This window comes from Simochromis diagramma, unplaced genomic scaffold (genome assembly GCF_900408965.1).
Source record: "Simochromis diagramma unplaced genomic scaffold, fSimDia1.1 OVJJ01000205.1, whole genome shotgun sequence".
Lineage (NCBI taxonomy): Eukaryota > Metazoa > Chordata > Actinopteri > Cichliformes > Cichlidae > Simochromis > Simochromis diagramma.
In genome coordinates, this window is record NW_024386782.1 from 17,353,530 (window position 1) to 17,371,763 (window position 18,234).

The following is an 18,234-nucleotide window of genomic DNA, read 5'->3' on the forward strand; positions in this document are numbered from 1 at the left end:
TGTTTCCACTAGTCTGTCTCTTGTGCAAGTCCAAATTATTGTTATTATTTGTGTTTTATGTACTTTTTATCTATCCAAGCATGTTACTCTTCTAAATCCAATCCATGCACAGTTAGAATTATTGCTGTTCTTTCAGAATAAACATCTTGAACAGCAACCTGGAAGGAGTGGTGCTTGATAACAGATACTATGCAGGCAGCTGCCTGCCCCACTACATCCAGGACGTCAGATTCAGGAAGCCCTACAACTTACAACAGTATACCTTTCAGGTGAAAAAGCAGACAAACACACTTCTGTCCAGTATTGTGGTCTAGTATTCATAAACGAATTCATTTACTAATGGTTTGTTGAAGTTTTAAAACAAAATTGTTGCCATGTTGCCATGTTGCTATGCCATTGTTATATCATTACAGTATCATCTGTTTTCAAAGTACTCTTAATATGACTATTTGTTTTAAGTTTTTATTATTTTTTGAACATTTAAAGAAACAGTAGGGGTCCGAGGCACTTTCCAAAGTGTTAAAATAAGACGAACACAGGTCACAAGCCCAGTGTTTAACACTGAAGCCTGCTTTTTCTAGCTCTGGCACCTCGCCTCTGTCCCCCCAATAGGCACAGTCTTGGTGATCTAGGAAACTTAAATTTCACCCAGCCCTCCATATATTTTAAAACATTTTCCCATATTGGGGAGACCAGTGGATATTCCCACATAGCTTGCACTAGCTTACCCTTTGCTTTTTATGCACTTCCAACACAAGTCATCTTTACTAATTTTATAAAGTCTCATCTGTATGTAATAGTACCTGTTGAGAATTTTATATTGGATAAATTTACCTCTAGCTTCCCTTATGTAAAACCCATTTTCAGAGATGATTGAATCCCATGTTCCCTTATCAAAGGATCAATCCAGATCTTTTTGTAAGTAAGGGTGTAAATAAAATGAAATTCTCTAGAAGATTTGTCTCCTGAGACAGCTTTATTTTATCTTTCAAACAATCTCTAATGGCCGGGTCCTTCCAAATTAAACTTTACTGTCAGATCGTTAAAAGACATGAGCGTGTTCTCTTCTTTTAAATCACTTTTTTGTGCCATTGTGGCCAGTAAATTGTTTGTTTACCTTTTTTAATTTTGAGGTTGTGCCACAGGGGTGCACATTTTTGAAAGTATGGGGACAGATTAAAGCTCTTGTGAACCTCTTGCCACACCATTTTTGAAAACTTTAAAATAGGGTTTTCTACTCTATACCCTTTGTTGTCTTGTTTTTGAGCTAACACCTCAATGGGGGTGAACAGAAAGGCCAGTTCACGCTTAATATGACTAATTAACCATTACCATTTAGTTTTCACACAAAACATTTAATTTTTTTTTTGTCCACAGACGAGAGGCTCCTATGATTTTAGCCTGCAGGCTTTTGAATCCTACTCTGACTACATGGACTACACCATGAAGGAGCGCACTAGCAAAACTGTTGTTTCCATCGGCTTTGGCATTCCAGGAATTTTCGAGTTTGGCTTCAACTACAATGATAACAAATACAGCAAGTCAGTTAAGAAACTTCGCAGTGCCTCTGGGACGGTGAGGTGTCATGTTTTGGGTTGTTTTTAATGCGTGCAGATCTCTTTACGTTACCTTGAACTTCTCACTCTGTTTTCAAATATCCACATATCCAAAATGTATGTTGTATTCTTAACACAGTAGGCATTGTGGTAACGTTGACCTGCATTCTCTGATGCCCAGACAAACAGCTTTGTGAGGGCCAAGGCAGAGCTGGAGTTGGCCCAGTACATGCTGAAGCCGGATGATTTAATGCTACACCCCGAGTTTCTACGGCGCCTACGCGCCCTGCCGCAGGCTTATGATTATGGGGAATACAGGCAGATTTACAGAGACTATGGCACCCACTATGTCACCGAGGCTGCCCTCGGAGGAGACTATGAGCACACCATTATTTTGGACAAAGAGAAGCTTGCAAAGACAGGTAGGAGTCCTCAACAAGCTTTAGTTAGGCGTTCTCAGTCAGTTGTTTCCATATTTAGATGACATGACAAGAAATCCTAGACCGTTACTGTTAGAAATAAGCTGTCAACACTTTAAGACTGTTTGAACTAGTCTTTGCTTTATTCCGTGAAAGAAGCGGTCTCTGAGGGTTTTTTTCTCTTTATCCCAGAATATTCTTTAGAAGACTACAAGAACTGCGTACAGGCAGGTTTAAAGGTTGGTGCAAACATAGCCGGTATCTATTTATCAGTGGGGTTTCACGGAGGATCCTGTGATGGCCTGCTGAACGAGATGGGAGGTGGGGTCTCCTGTTTGATCATAGTTCTGTCAGTCTGTCTTACATTGAGCAAATAAGCTTAAGTAAGTAATTTGTCTCTTTCCAGAGGAGAAAGGGACTGACAGTGAGGTGGAAGACTTTGTTGCTATCGTAAGAGGTGGAAGTAGCGAATCCGTCTCTGCTTTGTTGTCCAAGAAGCTTCCCACCCCTGAACTAATGAGGCTATGGGGTGAAGGTGTGCGGTTCAACCCTGACTTCATTCGCCAAACGGTGAGTTCAGTTCATTTCAGTTCAATTAAATTTTATTTATATAGCACCAAATCACAGTAACAGACGCCTCAATGTGCTTTCTATTGTAAGGGGAAGATACTAAAATAACAAAGAAAACAACAACAATCAGATGAACTTCTATTAGCAAGGAAGAGCCAGGCTCAGGAAGAGTAGCCAGCCTGGGAACCCCCCAGCAGCCTCGGCCTATTGCAGTTTTTCTGTCTATTGCTTCTATTTTGGCTGTGCTACATGCTGGAGTCCCACACATAATACTCTACAATGGGTGTGTTTGTTTTTGCCTATTTTTTTTTTTTTTACATGAATGCAGTAAATAGTTCATTTTGTTCATTTTTTTAAATATTTCTCAGCTTCAGCTCAAAAATGTGATGGAATTATCCACACAGCATCTGACCTCACTAATTGATGCATGACAAGCACTGGCACAATCACACAGAGGCAAAGTACAAACCGAGCTGATCAATGGCAAGAGCAAACACAAAATGATGCCAAATAGCAAGTGTGCCAAAGACAAATAGGCTGCCTTGCTGCAGCACAGTCAGGTTTCAGCACTTGTGGAGCTTCCCAGTAAGCTCAGTACAAAAAAAGGAGAGAATTTTATTTGGACAGTAAAAAGATCCTGGATTTAAAACAGTATTTATGTCTTATTAGACACGGCCACTCCATGAGCTGGTGACCTCCAGAGACTTTTCCCAGCATGCTGTCCTGAAAAGAAACCTGAAGAGAGCCCTGTCAGAGTACCTGGCAGAGGCTAGTCCATGCCGGTGTGCTCCCTGTCGCAACAATGGAGTGGCTGTTCTGAAAGGTAACCCAGAGGATAGTTGTTGTTGTTGAGCAACAACTATTAACATGGAATGATTCCTTTGTTCCATCTCCATCATTTATTCACAGAACACTCAATGCACTACTTTGTATCATAAGTTAATTATGATAGCTTTACTTTGATGTAATAAGGATGTGTCTTTCATCAAAGACTCAAGAAGTAATTGCAACATCTTAGTGCAATCCCATTTTTCTACTGTTTTGTTTAAGTTTCAGCTGAAACACAATCTAAATGTGATATCTGGTGATGATTATAGTGATGGCAAATAGTGACAGTGAAGGAAATATCTTTTTTTCTTCTTAACAGGTACAAAGTGTGACTGTGTGTGTCCTTTTGGCTATACTGGAAGAGCCTGTGAGATCACTAATAGGAAAAAAGGTTAAGACAACTTTAAAAAATAATAACAATAATAATAATAATCTGGTAACAGTGTTGTATATGTTTTATTTATGTCCACTAAGTGTGCTGAGACACTGACATGAGGTATGGTTTGATCCGTTCTGACAGAAATAGCCATTGATGGCAACTGGAGCTGCTGGGGTGCGTGGTCATCCTGCAGCGGGGGGCAAAAGACAAGAAGTCGACAGTGCAACAACCCTCTACCCAGCAATGGAGGCAGGGCATGCACAGAACTGCAGCAAGAGTCTACTGCCTGCTTTTAAAATCCCCTGTCAAAGATGCCATAAAGATTTATAAAAGAGATGTTCAGTGTCTGGTACATTTGTCTTGTATTTGACTGTCCAGTGTGACATGATGATTCTCCTTGACAATGCTTCATCTCGCTATGCAAGTATTAAAAAAAATGTTAACCCCAATGGATTATGTCTTGATTCTAGGCCTCGTCTTTGTATTTTTTATCCCGACCTGTTTCAGATACTTAGCTTCTGTTAACAAGATTCGACCGTCAGATTTAAAGTAATTCACAAAAGTACAATACTGTGCAGCTGGAGGTGCTGGAGGTGCTGGAGGTGCTGGGGTGCGTGGTCATTCTGCAGTGGAGGCCAAAAGACAAGGAGAGAAGTGGTAAATGGACTGGTTCTTATAAAGTGCTTTTAAAAAATAAAAGTATATATATTTATTTATTTTTGCCATACTTGAGCGCTCAAAAAGCTTTTTACAACATGTCTCATTCATCCATTCATGAAAGCACTTTTCTCTACGTCTAACACTAGAGTTGGATGTCTCGAGACCGGTCTTGGTCTCGAGACCACTTTTACGTGGTCTTGGTCTCGGTCTTGGTCTCGCTGTTTCGGTCTTGCGTTCTCAAATCGACATAGTGTTCGGGAGATTTGGAGTCAACCATCAGCGGAGCGGGGGGGGGGGGGGGGCTTACTGGGCTTAAGCCCAAAAACAACACACGAAGCACAGAGCGCACCGTCGTAAATTCCCCCTAATTTTGGTATGATCCGAGCTCAGGCACTAGGCGACTGAGCGCAGCACCCATGTGAGCGAGGGGGGAGAAGCTGCTGCCTGCGAATTTGCTGCAGACAGAGGAGAGCTTAAGTTTGACCAGGTACCAAAGCAAATCATTCGTACTGAACTAATAATGTAAATATGACGGTGTATCACAAAAGATTGATATCAAACTGATCACTTGGTTGCGTTACTTGCTCTTCGAGTGAATCAACAAATGGATAAATAAAAAGCCGAACAGCAATGCTGATTTTTTAGTCTTAGCTTACATTTCATATTTTCAGTTGTTACCCTCCACGGCTAAACAAACTCTCTAAATCGGTTTCAGTTGTGTACTGATGAACACAACAATGGACATAAGGAGCTTCTTTCAAAGAAAAAACTCAGGTAGATGTTATTTTATATATTATGCTTTGGATGTTGTTCAGTATATCTATGCAAAACAAGAGGAATTTCAATACACAGCAGTATATTCACAGTTGAAACCAGATATTTACATACACTTTATGGAAAAAACATAAAAACTTTTTTTTACTGTTAAACATCAATTTAGAGTAAACTTTTGTTTTAGATAAATAAATGTTGAAATATCTTTTGAATTCGTTAAATGTCAGAATACAAAGAGGGAGCTGTCTATTTTAATCACTTTCATCAAATTTAGGAGTACATATACACTAAGTTTATTGTTAATAAGAAAACTCCAGACGATTCCATTCTGAGCTAAAGAAGCTTCTGATGGGTTAGTAGAGTCCATGTGATTTGATGTTACAATTAAAAAAGTGTTTGTGTTTTTATCTGAAGAGTACATAAATATCTGGTTTCAACTGTATATTTGATGATGTTGGTGTTTGGCTTGATTGTCAGCACAAAGAGGGAGAGAGAGGAGCAGAGAGGGAGAGAGAGAATGACGACAGAACAGAGATGGAACAAGAGCAGGTGAGACACTACGGTGGCCCCTAGAGACAAAGCATGTATAAACTCCAAAACACTTACAAATTCCAAATAGCACGCACAAACTCCTCAACACGTACAAAATCCAAAACACATGCAAACTCCAAAACACGTACAAACTCCAAAACACGTACAAACTCCAAAACACGTACAAAATCCAAAACACGTACAAAATCCAAGACACGTGCAAACACCGAGACAGGTACTAAATCCAAAACAGGTACAAAATACAAAACACACGCAAAATCCAAAACACGTGCAAACACCAAGACAGGTACAAAATCCAAAACATCTACAAAATACAAAACACGTGCAAAATCCAAAACACGTGCAAAATCCAAAACACGTACAAACTCCAAAACACATGCAAACTCCAAAACACATACAAAATCCAAAACACGTGCAAAATCGAAAACACGTACAAAATCCAAAACACATGCAAAATACAAAACACGTACAAAATACAAAACACGTGCAAACTCCAAAACACGTACAAAATCCAAAACACATGCAAACTCCAAAACACGTACAAAATCCAAAACACATGCAAAATCCAAAACACGTACAAAATCCAAAACACATGCAAAATCCAAAACACGTACAAAATCCAAAACACATGCAAAATCCAAAACACGTACAAAATCCAAAACACGTGCAAACTCCAAAACACGTACAAAATCCAAAACACATGCAAACTCCAAAACACATACAAAATCCAAAACACATGCAAAATCCAAAACACATGCAAACTCCAAAACACGTACAAAATCCAAAACACATGCAAAATCCAAAACACATGCAAACTCCAAAACACGTACAAAATCCAAAACACATGCAAACTCCAAATCACAACGGAAGTGCTCCAGGACGCTAGGGGCAGTGTTGAGCTCGATTTGCAAAATAAACGGCAAGTTTGTTGCAAACACATGGGCTCTAGTCTCCGTCGCGCTTCCCAGGTTGCCTAGCAACCATGATACTAACAGCTGGAAACGTGTCATACAACTTTTTTTGACAGAAATGAAGGAGAACATATTTTTTTCATTTGTTTGTTTGTTTCTACAAGAGCTTTGTGTGATTTGATAAGTATCTGAGGCTGAGACCACAGGACAGTAAAACATGATTTTTGGGCTTCATTTCTGTACTGAACAGTCATTTAAGATTAGCTAGTAAATAACAATTAGCTAATGTTGTTCATAAGACTAAAGTCATATCACTTTGGTAATGTAAATATAATATGGCCAATATTATGGTTATTATATTAGTCATTATTAGCTATTACAGCAGTGAACATGAACTCTGTGTCAAATACTGAGCTTCAGTACAGATTCAAGTTGCAGTTATTTACATGTCTTACCACCTTAAATCTTCACTCAAAGACAAGTATATAGGAATGACTGCCAAATTTATTTGCCACTGAAGCCGAAGGATGGCATCTGAATAAAACCTCTCTTGACATGCCTAGATGACATTAAAGCTTGGTTGGCTCTAAACTTTTTAAATTTGAATGAAAAGAAAACAGATTTGTTGGTGTTTGGACCCAGTGGCCCCTGTGAGTCCTCTTCTTTTCATTTGGAACCCCTGGAGGTTTATTTTAAACCTGTTGTTACTGCCCAAGGTTTTAAGTTGGACCAGTCCATTTTTATCATTTAAGGCGACTGGCAAGAGTGAAATCTTTTCTTTCTAGGCAGCACTTTGAAACCGTGATCCATGCTTTTATTTCTTCCCCTGTGGACTACTGTAACGCACTTTATGTGGGGGTCAGTCAGTTGTTACTCTGACATCTGCAGCTGGTTCAAAATGTATATTGACAGTGCATATATAGGTGTATCATATAGAAGAGACAAATGTTGTTCCTTCAGTATGTTGGCATTACTAAATTTGGCTCAATGCTTACATACATGTGTAAAAAGAAAATGTACAAGCTGTGATAACAGTTTCTGATAAAATGAAGAGTAGACTGATGTATTAAATATTCCTTTATTGGGTGAGAAAATCAGACCATGTCATAACTGCTTTAAGTCATACAGAATAGATATCAGAGCCTTAAACAGGCTGACTTCTGCTAAATGGGTCAAACTGGGCAGAAAGTATACAAACACATAACATCCTTATAGAATATGATGTAACACTATAGATCAACTTACCTCAGAATATATAAAGCATATAAACAATTACAGCAATATGATGCAACAAACACAGCAGTGCTACTAATCCAAAATACTCAAAGCTTCATAGAACTGAAACAAACATTTATTTTTAGTTCCATTCTGCTGCTGATACATACTTTAGGTTTCTGAACATTAAACTTGTTGCTGCCTTTCATAGTGTGTAACCTGAATGCCCTGAGTACTTTCTCCCACACTGAAAACACGGGAATGATAAAAATTATTTGAACATTACCTAATAAGACTGATTCAGGACAGACAATTAGTTATTTTAAACTTTTCTAGCAGTCCTTCACAAACAGGGAACAGTCTGTCTATTCTCTCCATCTGTCAGCCGCTGCTGGCTCTTCCTCCTCCTCTTCCTCACATACTGCTGAGATTGTCCTGGTGGATCATCAGGGGTGCAAAGCCTCACAGATGATGTGCAGCAGTGGGTCCCTCAGTCTGTCCTCACTCTGGACAACTTGCACGTGTCACACATAGAAATCAAATGTGTGATAAGCTGCAGGATTCAAACACAAGTGTGACTTATAAATACATGTTCATACTTTTATTACACAATCAGAGAGAAAGAAACAGAGAGAGAGTGCAGGACAGACAGACAGGTGACAGTCTCAGGTGTACACACTGCTACAAAACAGCACCAGAGAAGGAGGATTTAGTGTTTGTGTCATTACGAGTGCTAAACAAGAAGAGTTCCCAGATGGTACAGTGGACACATGTGTGACTCCTGTGATTAAAGCATCTTTCTTTCAGCTTAACGAGTGAACCGTCAGCTGACTGACATGACTGACTTTAATTACGCATAAAATCATCACATTCTCTGTAAGATTAAAGTCAGCTATTGAACGGCGAATATTTTGAAGTAAAGGCTTTAAAACCAAGTTAGTACAAACGTCGCTAATGTCACATAACTTTCCCGACATGTTGCCAACAGTAATGTTTTAATGTTCTTCATTATAAAAACATTTGCGCATAAATAAGTGACATAATATTCAGTACTTACTTCTGAAAGTTTACTCTTCGTCCGCTCCCGCCGTTCTTTTTTGGCAAAATTATCCACACCACCGCCGCGCTATGAAGTCTGGGATATGTTGGGCCATGAAGGCTACACCGACCCATCCTTAAAATTCAGGGAAATTAAGGACGCATTTGAGGGCCGCATTTCGAGCAGCCTTTGAATTGGGACAGTCTTCGTCGTGTCGCTGTGACATAATCGGCCTTAAAATGCGGCCTTTAAGGCTGCAGACCCCAAATCCGGTCATTGGTACTTCCTGGCTTGTGTAGTTACTAGGTAACAAAAGCTCAACACTGCCCCTAGCGTCCTGGAGCACTTCCGTTGTGTTTTGGAATTTGCATGTGTTTTGGAGTTTGCGCGTGTTTTGGGGTTTGCACGTGTTTTGGATTTTGTACGTGTTTTGTATTTTGCACGTGTTTTGTATTTTGCACGTGTTTTGGATTTTGTACGTGTTTTGGATTTTGCACGTGTTTTGGATTTTACAGGCGTTTTGTATTTTGCACGTTTTGTATTTTGCACGTGTTTTGTATTTTGCACGTGTTTTGTATTTTGTACGTGTTTTGGAGTTTGCACGTGTTTTATATTTTGTACGTGTTTTGGATTTTGTATGTGTTTTGTATTTTGCATGTGTTTTGTATTTTGTACGTGTTTTGGAGTTTGCACGTGTTTTGTATTTTGTAAGTGCTTTGGAGTTTGCACGTGTTTTGGAGTTTGCACGTGTTTTGTATTTTGTACGTGTTTTGGATTTTGCATGTGTTTTGTATTTTGTACGTGTTTTGGATTTTGCACGTGTTTTGGATTTTGTAAGTGTTTTGGAGCTTGCATGTGTTTTGGAGTTTGTAAGTGTTTTGGATTTTGCAAGTGTTTTGGAGTTTGTACGTGCTTTGTCTCTAGGGGCCACCGTAGAGACACACATGTTAGTCAAATGGTTGTTTGCCAAAACTCATCAGAACATGTATCTCGTACCTAGTGTTTCTTTTTAGATACCATTTGTTACTTTTCAAATTCTATATTTATTAAGTTATGCAGGCTTGTTTGCACAACGAGGCTAAATAATTATATAAACTTTTCTCAATCTAAATATTGTACTTTGGTAGAATTAAAAAATAAGTGTAGTGCAGGTCTATGATGATTTTTAGTGCTACTATCATCTAGTTCTGATTCTGGTTCTGTCTTGGTTACTGTTGTAGTCCTGTTTTAATTCCAGATCAGTTTTGGGTCTGGTTGAATTGGGGTTTAGTCCCTGTGTCTTGATACAGGCCCGACTTTGTTCTGCCTTGCTGCTTAATTAAAAAACTAGTTTAAGGTGTCCTGCATATGTATATAGAATAGCATCTGGCTGCAGTTTAAAGACTTTTTTTGTCTCGGTCTTGGTCTTGGTCTCGTCTCGACTCGGTCTCGGTCTTGGTCTCGTCTCAACTTGGTCTTGGTCTTGTCTTGGTCTCGGATTAGGCGGTCTTGACTACAAGTCTATCTAACACTCACAAACATTAACACTCAAATGGAACCATTTGGAATAATTTGGGGTTCAGCATTTTGTCCAAGGATACTTTGGCATGCAGGTTGGAGCAGTCCAGGATCAAACTCCCAGCCTTCCATTTGGTAGATGATCTGCTTCTACCTCCTGAGCCAAAAAACACCCCACAGTGGAAAATAGGTGCAGAGATTTATTGAAACATATGAAAGGATCATAATAAATACAGTATGTAAGGCAAAAACAGAGTTTGGACAGTGGTAACAACCATTTCTCATTGGTGAGGATCAAATGTCTTTCAGATACTTTTCATTTGCTGTAGATAGTCTTTCAGGCAAGTTACTTTTTCATTTTTCCTCCACTTGTTTAGTTTCCTCAAATTTTTTATTGACACACTGCACACTGTGGCAAGCTATGGCAATTTTTCAGCTAAAGACTCTTTGGGAATCAGCTTGTTGGTGCAAAAATACCATTTTATGCCTCTCAACTTGTGTTGTCTTTGATATTCTTCATCAAATTGAAAGATAATTAAACAAAAGAAAAGAGAACAAATTAAATGTTTTTGTGACAGGCTGCCAGTAACAGTAGGGTGCCTAATTTATCATTTAAATTTTGTTCTTTCATCCTAAATTTTAATACCGTTTCATCCCTTGAGTTAGGTGTCTTTTTTTGCTTAAATGACTCATAGGTCAGTGTTAAGTGGCTCAGCAAACAATAAAACCTTCCTGTGAAAATGGTCGGGTACAAAGACTGGACACAAAATCTGCATAAACATACATTTATTTGGAAATACAGAAATTCCGATTTTCTCTTTTATTTGTGAGCACTTTAATGTTTACAAAGGAATACAAAAAATGCTCACTAAGTAGTTAACACATCTTCACTCAGCAATCTGAAAGAAACTTGTGTTTAACAGGGCCAAGTCTGAGAAGCAGAGCCCAAGCAGGTGGCTCCGCCATTCTGAGGTGGAGGATTATTACACACTCGTGTCCTGGTCTTCCTCCTCGATGTACAGGGTGACCAGGCCCCCCAGCAGGACCACGATCCATCTGCCTTGGATTCTGTTGATAAAAATTAAAGGTGTTGATTATGAACTGTAGGGTGTAGATCCATTAACAGCTAAATTTTTGAGTTTCACTAACAACAGATTAGATGACTATTTGAATATGAATATGAATCAGTGGAGAACTATCACCGCAGTCGGTTCACTCTAGCTCAGCTATTATGTTGCTTTGGGCTACAAAAGGCAACAGTCTGCAGTAAAGAGGAGCCGCTCCCTATTTTCCAAGGGGCCACTACAGCAGATGGAGCCACACATTTTGATTTGGCAAAGATCGCGTGCCTTATGCTCTTCCTGACACAACCCTGCCATCTAACTGGGCTTGATGACTGGCACTAAGCGCACATTACCTTGTGATCCTCCTGAGGCTGGGTTTGTGTTTGCTTCCCTTCTGGAACCGGGGAGCTTTTGGATTTAAGGTGAATGTGTTAACCACTACACCATGGAGCCACACAACAGTCACAGTACTGGGTCGTGTGACCCAGTGTTTAAGTTTTATTGTATTTTGTTATTCATTTGTGTTCTAGTTTCAGTTTAGTTTATCAAATTAATTTCTACGATGCCCAGGTTGCTGTTCTAGTCCTTTGTTTGTGTTTGTTTCTCCTGCTAAAGAGGTGAAAATAGATTCAGGAGCAACAGGACTTAGTGCTACTAATTCTTTGATTTTATTTATTTTTTGCAGTGTTTTACTTGCGTCTATTTGAAAAAGTGAGTGTAAACACAAAAAATTATTTTATATGATGGAATATGCAGAAAATAGGTTTAAATGTTAAACAAATTCCTTCAAATCAAATAATGTTATATATAATTTAATTTTTGCTTGATGCAATGTGCATAAAGTTAAAAGATTAAAACTAATAAAACAAGGTTTTAAAAGAGACTTTTTCATTTGATTCAGTTTTATATGATGGATTATTCAGAAAATAGAATTGGGCTGAAAGGTCTGTTGCTTTATTCAGTTGTGTATCATGTTTTTAAAAAACTAACTAGGTAATAAAGTAACTAATTACTTTTGAAAATAAGTAATCACTAAAGTAACAGGATTACGTTCTCGAAGAAGTAATCCGTAATTAGTAACTAATTACTATTTTCAAGTTACTTGACCAACACTGGTCATATACAAGTGAAGCTTGTCTGCTGAATGTTAAAAAATTACGACTACAATATTTGTCACAGTTGTATTTTTACTTGTTTCTAATGTCTTTTGAAATACTGTGTGTGATTTGAACATGTTCAGCTTGTTCCTGTTTCTTCTTCTCACCTCTTCGGTTGGTCTCTTCGCAGGCGTACCCCTGGTAGCCTGAACTACACATGCAATTACAAGACATGCCTGAGAGGACAGGAATCCCATTGTTGCTGCAGGGGGCACAGCGGCACGGGTCAAACTGCTGCAGATACTCATCAATGGCTCGCTGCAAGTTGGCCAGTCTGTCACCTACGTGGTCAGCAGCTGTGCTGATACGTACAAGCTCATGAATCGGCATGATCTAGTTTACAGGGCATGCGGGACAGAGACAGGACGAGAAGAAAGAGGAAAGTTCATTACAAGAAGATGTCAGCAGTGTGTTGAGATAAATGACACTCAGATTTATAACATTTGTTGAAGAGCAAGATATATAATTCATCTTGATTCATACATAATTTTACTTTACTGAGTTACCTCATAATCAATGAGTGTTGGGTTATATTTAAGAGAGAACCCCCACTTCCGGTACATGTCAGGGTTCCTGATGGCGCTCAGACCAGCGCTGCTGTCTGTGATTCCTCCCCTTACTTTTGTGACAACGTCCTGAATAATAGCTGAACTACCTCTTCTATCTGTGCATACAAAAACAAATCAAAAGAAACTATAACCCTGTTTTTGTAAGAAATGAAAAAAAGTTACAAATAAAGCAATTTAACTAGTTAATTTAGATAAAGACAGAATTTCCATTTTTCACCTTCATTGAAATGTCCGCCTTTGTTGCATAATTTCCCTGACAGCTTGGGCTCTATTGCTGCACTGCTGCCAACTGGAATACTCAAACCAAACGAGGCACCAAAGCATGAACCAGCTTCATCAGCGTTAATATCTGTAAACATTGGGGAAAACACAAAACAAGGGTTACTTTACATCGCATGTGATAATGTGGTAGGGTACTCTGATTACAAAATGGAAAACTCCAGTACCTAGGTTTCTCAGTGTTGTTTTGTTGACAATCACGACATGTTCCAGGGTTCCACCCATAGTTCCCTCTGTGATATAGTGGGTGCCAAATGTGTTGAAGAAGCGAGAGTACATCCCAAAGTCGTATTCCTCTGGGAGCTCCATGAGTGAAACATAGAAATCTTCATGAAGCATCAGCTTATTAGTTCTCATCTTGAAGCGAGCGGTTTGCACTTCTGAATTAAGCCAAATGAAACCTAAATCCTGAGGGGGAAAAAACAATATAACAACTAGATTTTGCACTTTGAATGTGAAACAACAAATATACAAAGAAACAAAATGTGCCACCCTTCAGTTCTTTATATTTTGTTTCTGTGGCAAAGGGGTCTGGGCCAGACTTGAACCCAAGGTGCTCCATTGAACCTTGTGGTTGAACATAAAATAGTGTTGTTGTTGGTTTTTTTTACTAATCAGGTGATTGCCAAAGTACTTTTAGCTGATAACTTTTTCAGTTTGTCCTGAAAAAAAAAAAAAACTAGAGGAAGAAGTCTACACAGATGAACGATGTCTGAAAGTTATCTTCCCAAGAAATAGAAAAATCCAGCAAAATATGCGGAGCTGAAAGATGCATCTTCACTAGATCCATTTGGATCTTGTTGAAATTGATGGAACTATGAACACAGACAAGTACTTTCATATTTTGAGCTACCACACAATGCCATCTGGGAAGCATCTGATAGGTAACAGGTTCATTGTTCAGCATGACAATGATCCCAAACACACAGTCTTAATATAACATAACATAATAACATATGTGAATTCTGACCAGTCACAAGAGACAGTTTCACATTGACCTAAGTAACAATTTCATGGTTCAAAGAGTGCACCACTCAGTCTCTTTTTTTTTCTTGCTTTGTCTCACCAATATGACAGAAACCATATGGATAAGATGACATTTCCTTAATTACACTTTGGATCTCACATTTAAATGAATGGAACGCTTACTTTGGTCTTCACAGTTCACAGCCAAAAATAATAATGATAGCTTTTGAATTGTTTTCTTAATTTGTACATGCGTGTGCTTCTGTAATTGGATCAGCCCAAACTACTTTGGTCCATTAAAAACCAGAATCCTGATGGCATGCCTGCCTGAACATTAACATCACTGATGCAGTGTGGGATAATTTTGATCATTTTCCTTTGAACGTCCTTCCAGAAGCCTGGAACTATTCCTGAAAACTACTCAAAGACATCTTGCTTAGAGAGTTTAGACTATGTTAAAGAGCAAATGGTAGTCATACCAAATCTTGACTTTCAGACTGATTTGAATTGTATACATTTAATTGACATATTTACCATTTTAATCCCAAAATATAAAGAAGTGAAGAGGAGCTCAATAGTTCCACACAGTACTGTACAATCTTGCTGACACTATATTCTTGTTTGACCACTGAAGCTAATGCTAGGTAGAGTTCTTAGCTTAAGGCACCTGTTGAGCTAGCTAGCTCAAGCCAGTTGGATTGAATGTCACCTCTTATAAACAATCTAGTTAGCCATAGGTTAATTATTTGCTGGTAGCCTCAGTAGCTAGAAATAAGCTATTTAACTCTAAATTATTTAATGCTAAATTAAAAACGAATTAGCAGTGATTTCAAATAATTAACATTAATATATTTTAACAACAATATCAACAGTAATTGTTTTCATTTAAAACATTTTAATATTCGGGTGAAAAGAATATACCTGTCTTTCAAACTGTGTTAAGTTACTGAGAAATGTATTTTCACTGCTGCCACCCAGTCCCACTTCCACATGGTAGATTCCAAATGTGAAGCCACTGTTGGACGATGACACTGTTTTCCTTGCTTTCAGCAGGCTCAGCATGTCATCAAAATATTCAGAAGAGCCCTTTGATGATGCTTGGGCCTGTAACAGGTTAGATACGTTAAAATATTTTTGTAGAATAAAATAAAACGAAAAATCAGAACATTACAGTACCATAAAATGGTAAGTATGGTAGTTGTATGGTTTTCTGTAGTTTTTTTCATCTTCATTGTAGTGCAGGTTCTCGCAGAATGCATCATACGTGAATTTTCTCCATTCGCCATTATAGACATATTCACACTCTCCTCCAAAATATCTTGGGTCAAGTACATGATCCATTAATTCTCCACTTAAAACATTATAGCTACAAGAAAGAAGAACAGTGCAAATTAAGAAATTACATTCAGATACAGATTTATCCTTTTTCAAGACAAAGAAATAGTGTGATATAAATGCATATCAAAGGTTCAATTGGACCGGCATTTTGGAGCTAAAACTGTTTCTGGAGCAAAGTATTTTGTTTTGGGGGGGTCACAGGGGTGCCTGTCAGAAAGAGGGTCCTGGGTTAAAATTCAGGCAGAAGTTTCTGTGTGGAGTTTGCATGTCACCCATGCCAGCGTAGGTTCTCTCTGGGTGCTCCAGCTTCCTCTCACAGTCCAGAGTAAGGGATAGGTTTATTGTCCACAAGTGGGAATATGAATGGCTGTCTATCTCTCTATGTTATGTACACCTTGCTTCTCATCCTATGACTGCTAGGAGAAGCTCTAGTCATGTCAGTCAAATGTCAGTTTCTGATATGCATTGCATGTGTTTTTTCTTTTTTCTTTAATTAGTTTACAGATAATTGAATAAGCTAATGGTTCAGTGAATGGTAATCCACATCTTTATCCAAAACAAAAAGGAAGGACAACTTTAGAGTGACCATTTTCCTCAAGCTACTGGTTGTGATTAAAAAATAAATAAATAAATCTTAGTATAATACAGAAAATCTCTGTTTGCATGTTTGTTTCTTTAGCCACCAACTCGTCCTACACAATCAGGAGTTGAGCCACCAAACTTGGCGCACAGGTAAAAATTAGGCCCCTGAGGTTTTAATCAATAGCAGAAATTATGCTTCATCGTGTTGCCTAGCAACTACCTAGCAGCATGGGTAAAATGTTGCTGGGTAGTTTTTCACATTCATGCACCTAGAATATTTTGTAAAAACGTGACATTATTTTTATTTTACCACAATTTACCACATTTATATCCATAAAGGGTGAATTATAAATTGTACAGTGTCATGTTGCCTGGCAACCACCTAGCAATGAGCTAAAATTACCTATTTTTTTTACATTTATGCACCAAAAAAACCTTATAAATGCATTTTAATCATTTAAATGTTAGGCCACAAGCAGGCCAAACAATACTGAAAGGTGGCTTTCACCAGGGTCATAGCAGTATGCCAGTTTCAAGGCATAACAATAGACAATATAAAAGATGGCTGTGGCCACTGAGATGCCACTGACTGCTAATGAAGTCCCATATTGTACAACTTTCCATAGGTGATGTAAACTACATGTGCATGTGCATTCATCACAGCACATTATTCACCCTTGCGTGCCACGCTCCGCACCAGGGATCGGTATGAGGGTGGAACACTTGTCGTTTCTCTGGTTAACATTTTCACATCCATCCTCATCAGAAAAATCATCACAGTCTGGCTCTCCATTACATTGAAGCGAACGGCTGATGCAACGCCCTAGAAACAAAGTAAGTAAGGACGCACATTTATCAGAATTGACTTCCTGACACACAAATGCTTGCAGCATGCCATGCATGTTAGTGAAAAGACATAGAGAAATCACCTTCAGCATTTGTTGCCTGAATGGTCGTAGATGGTCCTTACCTGTTTCTTTGCAGGTGAAGCTCTCTTCGCAGTAATCTGGGACCAGACACGGCGTGGCTGATCTGGGACACATCTCCCTCCTCCAGAGTATATCAATACACTCAGTCCCACTAAACTGTGAAGGTTTCTCTAAGTATCGGAAACTGAACTAAAACCAAGTTCAAAATGAGTTAAATTCTCTGAATTCATCCATTCATGCTCATAGTAGAAGAATCGTAAAATTAAAATTGTACAACATTTGATATTTATTGATGAGTTATAAAGTTATAAGAGAGCTTCCAGGAACATTGGGGACAGAGTACAGCCACGGCCCACTATATTGACTCTCCTGATGTGATCTGAGTTACTTTGCAAAACAAACTGTGAAATGTCAGTGTTTGGAAGAAAGTTGCAGTAGCAAAGTATTGCACAAGCCAGCCATACCAAGCACTGTGATAAACATTAATCATATTTAAATGTTTAGTGAAAAAAGCATAATCACCTTTCTGTCTGTGCAGGAGTCACATGGTGTCCAAGATGACCAGCTCCCCAGTCTACAGTCGATAGGTGTCGGTTTGTTCACAGCTCTGGCCCTCCTGACCCACATAATTAATATTATTATCTTAGTTCCATTTGTAAATCCCATTGTGCATGGGATATGATAAATAAAAGCTATTAAGGTGTAAATGCAAGAAGTGGTGAGGTGAAAAATACTGTACCTGTTTTTAGCTGTTGTCCATGGCGTCCTGGATGCGTCAACAATTGTGTCAGAACTGACAAACAGATGCAGTGTGCATAAACCAAGGAGTAAACGAAGGAATGTCCCCATAGTGAAAATAAACAGCGATTCCTAAAGACTCAGAGCCACATCGCAAATCAGATATTGTGATCCTGAAGGGGTCCTGAGGGGACTCTTGACACTGTTGCCTT

At 38.7% G+C, this 18,234-nt stretch overlaps 2 protein-coding genes across 2 annotated transcripts in view; one reads left to right on the plus strand and one right to left on the minus strand.

The window, feature by feature from the left end:
- Window positions 1–4,180, plus strand: part of LOC120722876 (complement component C8 beta chain-like) — a 61,437-nt gene extending 57,257 nt beyond the window's left edge. The window contains exons 18-25 of the mRNA XM_040014023.1: window positions 137–269; window positions 1,378–1,575; window positions 1,738–1,978; window positions 2,168–2,296; window positions 2,382–2,545; window positions 3,215–3,368; window positions 3,693–3,764; window positions 3,894–4,180. Of these exons, the coding sequence (XP_039869957.1) occupies window positions 137–269; window positions 1,378–1,575; window positions 1,738–1,978; window positions 2,168–2,296; window positions 2,382–2,545; window positions 3,215–3,368; window positions 3,693–3,764; window positions 3,894–4,048 (1,246 nt within the window). The 3' untranslated portion in view covers window positions 4,049–4,180. The remainder of the gene's footprint in view (window positions 1–136; window positions 270–1,377; window positions 1,576–1,737; window positions 1,979–2,167; window positions 2,297–2,381; window positions 2,546–3,214; window positions 3,369–3,692; window positions 3,765–3,893) is intronic.
- A 6,900-nt stretch (window positions 4,181–11,080) lies between these two features.
- c8a (complement component 8, alpha polypeptide) lies at window positions 11,081–18,227 on the minus strand. Its single transcript, XM_040022417.1, has 11 exons — window positions 18,024–18,227; window positions 17,807–17,900; window positions 17,326–17,473; window positions 17,031–17,178; window positions 15,612–15,801; window positions 15,357–15,539; window positions 13,637–13,877; window positions 13,408–13,539; window positions 13,128–13,285; window positions 12,729–12,954; window positions 11,081–11,468 (listed from the first exon to the last, which is right to left on the minus strand). Exons 1-11 carry the CDS (start codon window positions 18,131–18,133, stop codon window positions 11,317–11,319), a joined length of 1,782 nt encoding a protein of 593 aa, XP_039878351.1. The 5' UTR covers window positions 18,134–18,227; the 3' UTR covers window positions 11,081–11,316.
- Between the last annotated feature and the right edge of the window lie 7 nt (window positions 18,228–18,234).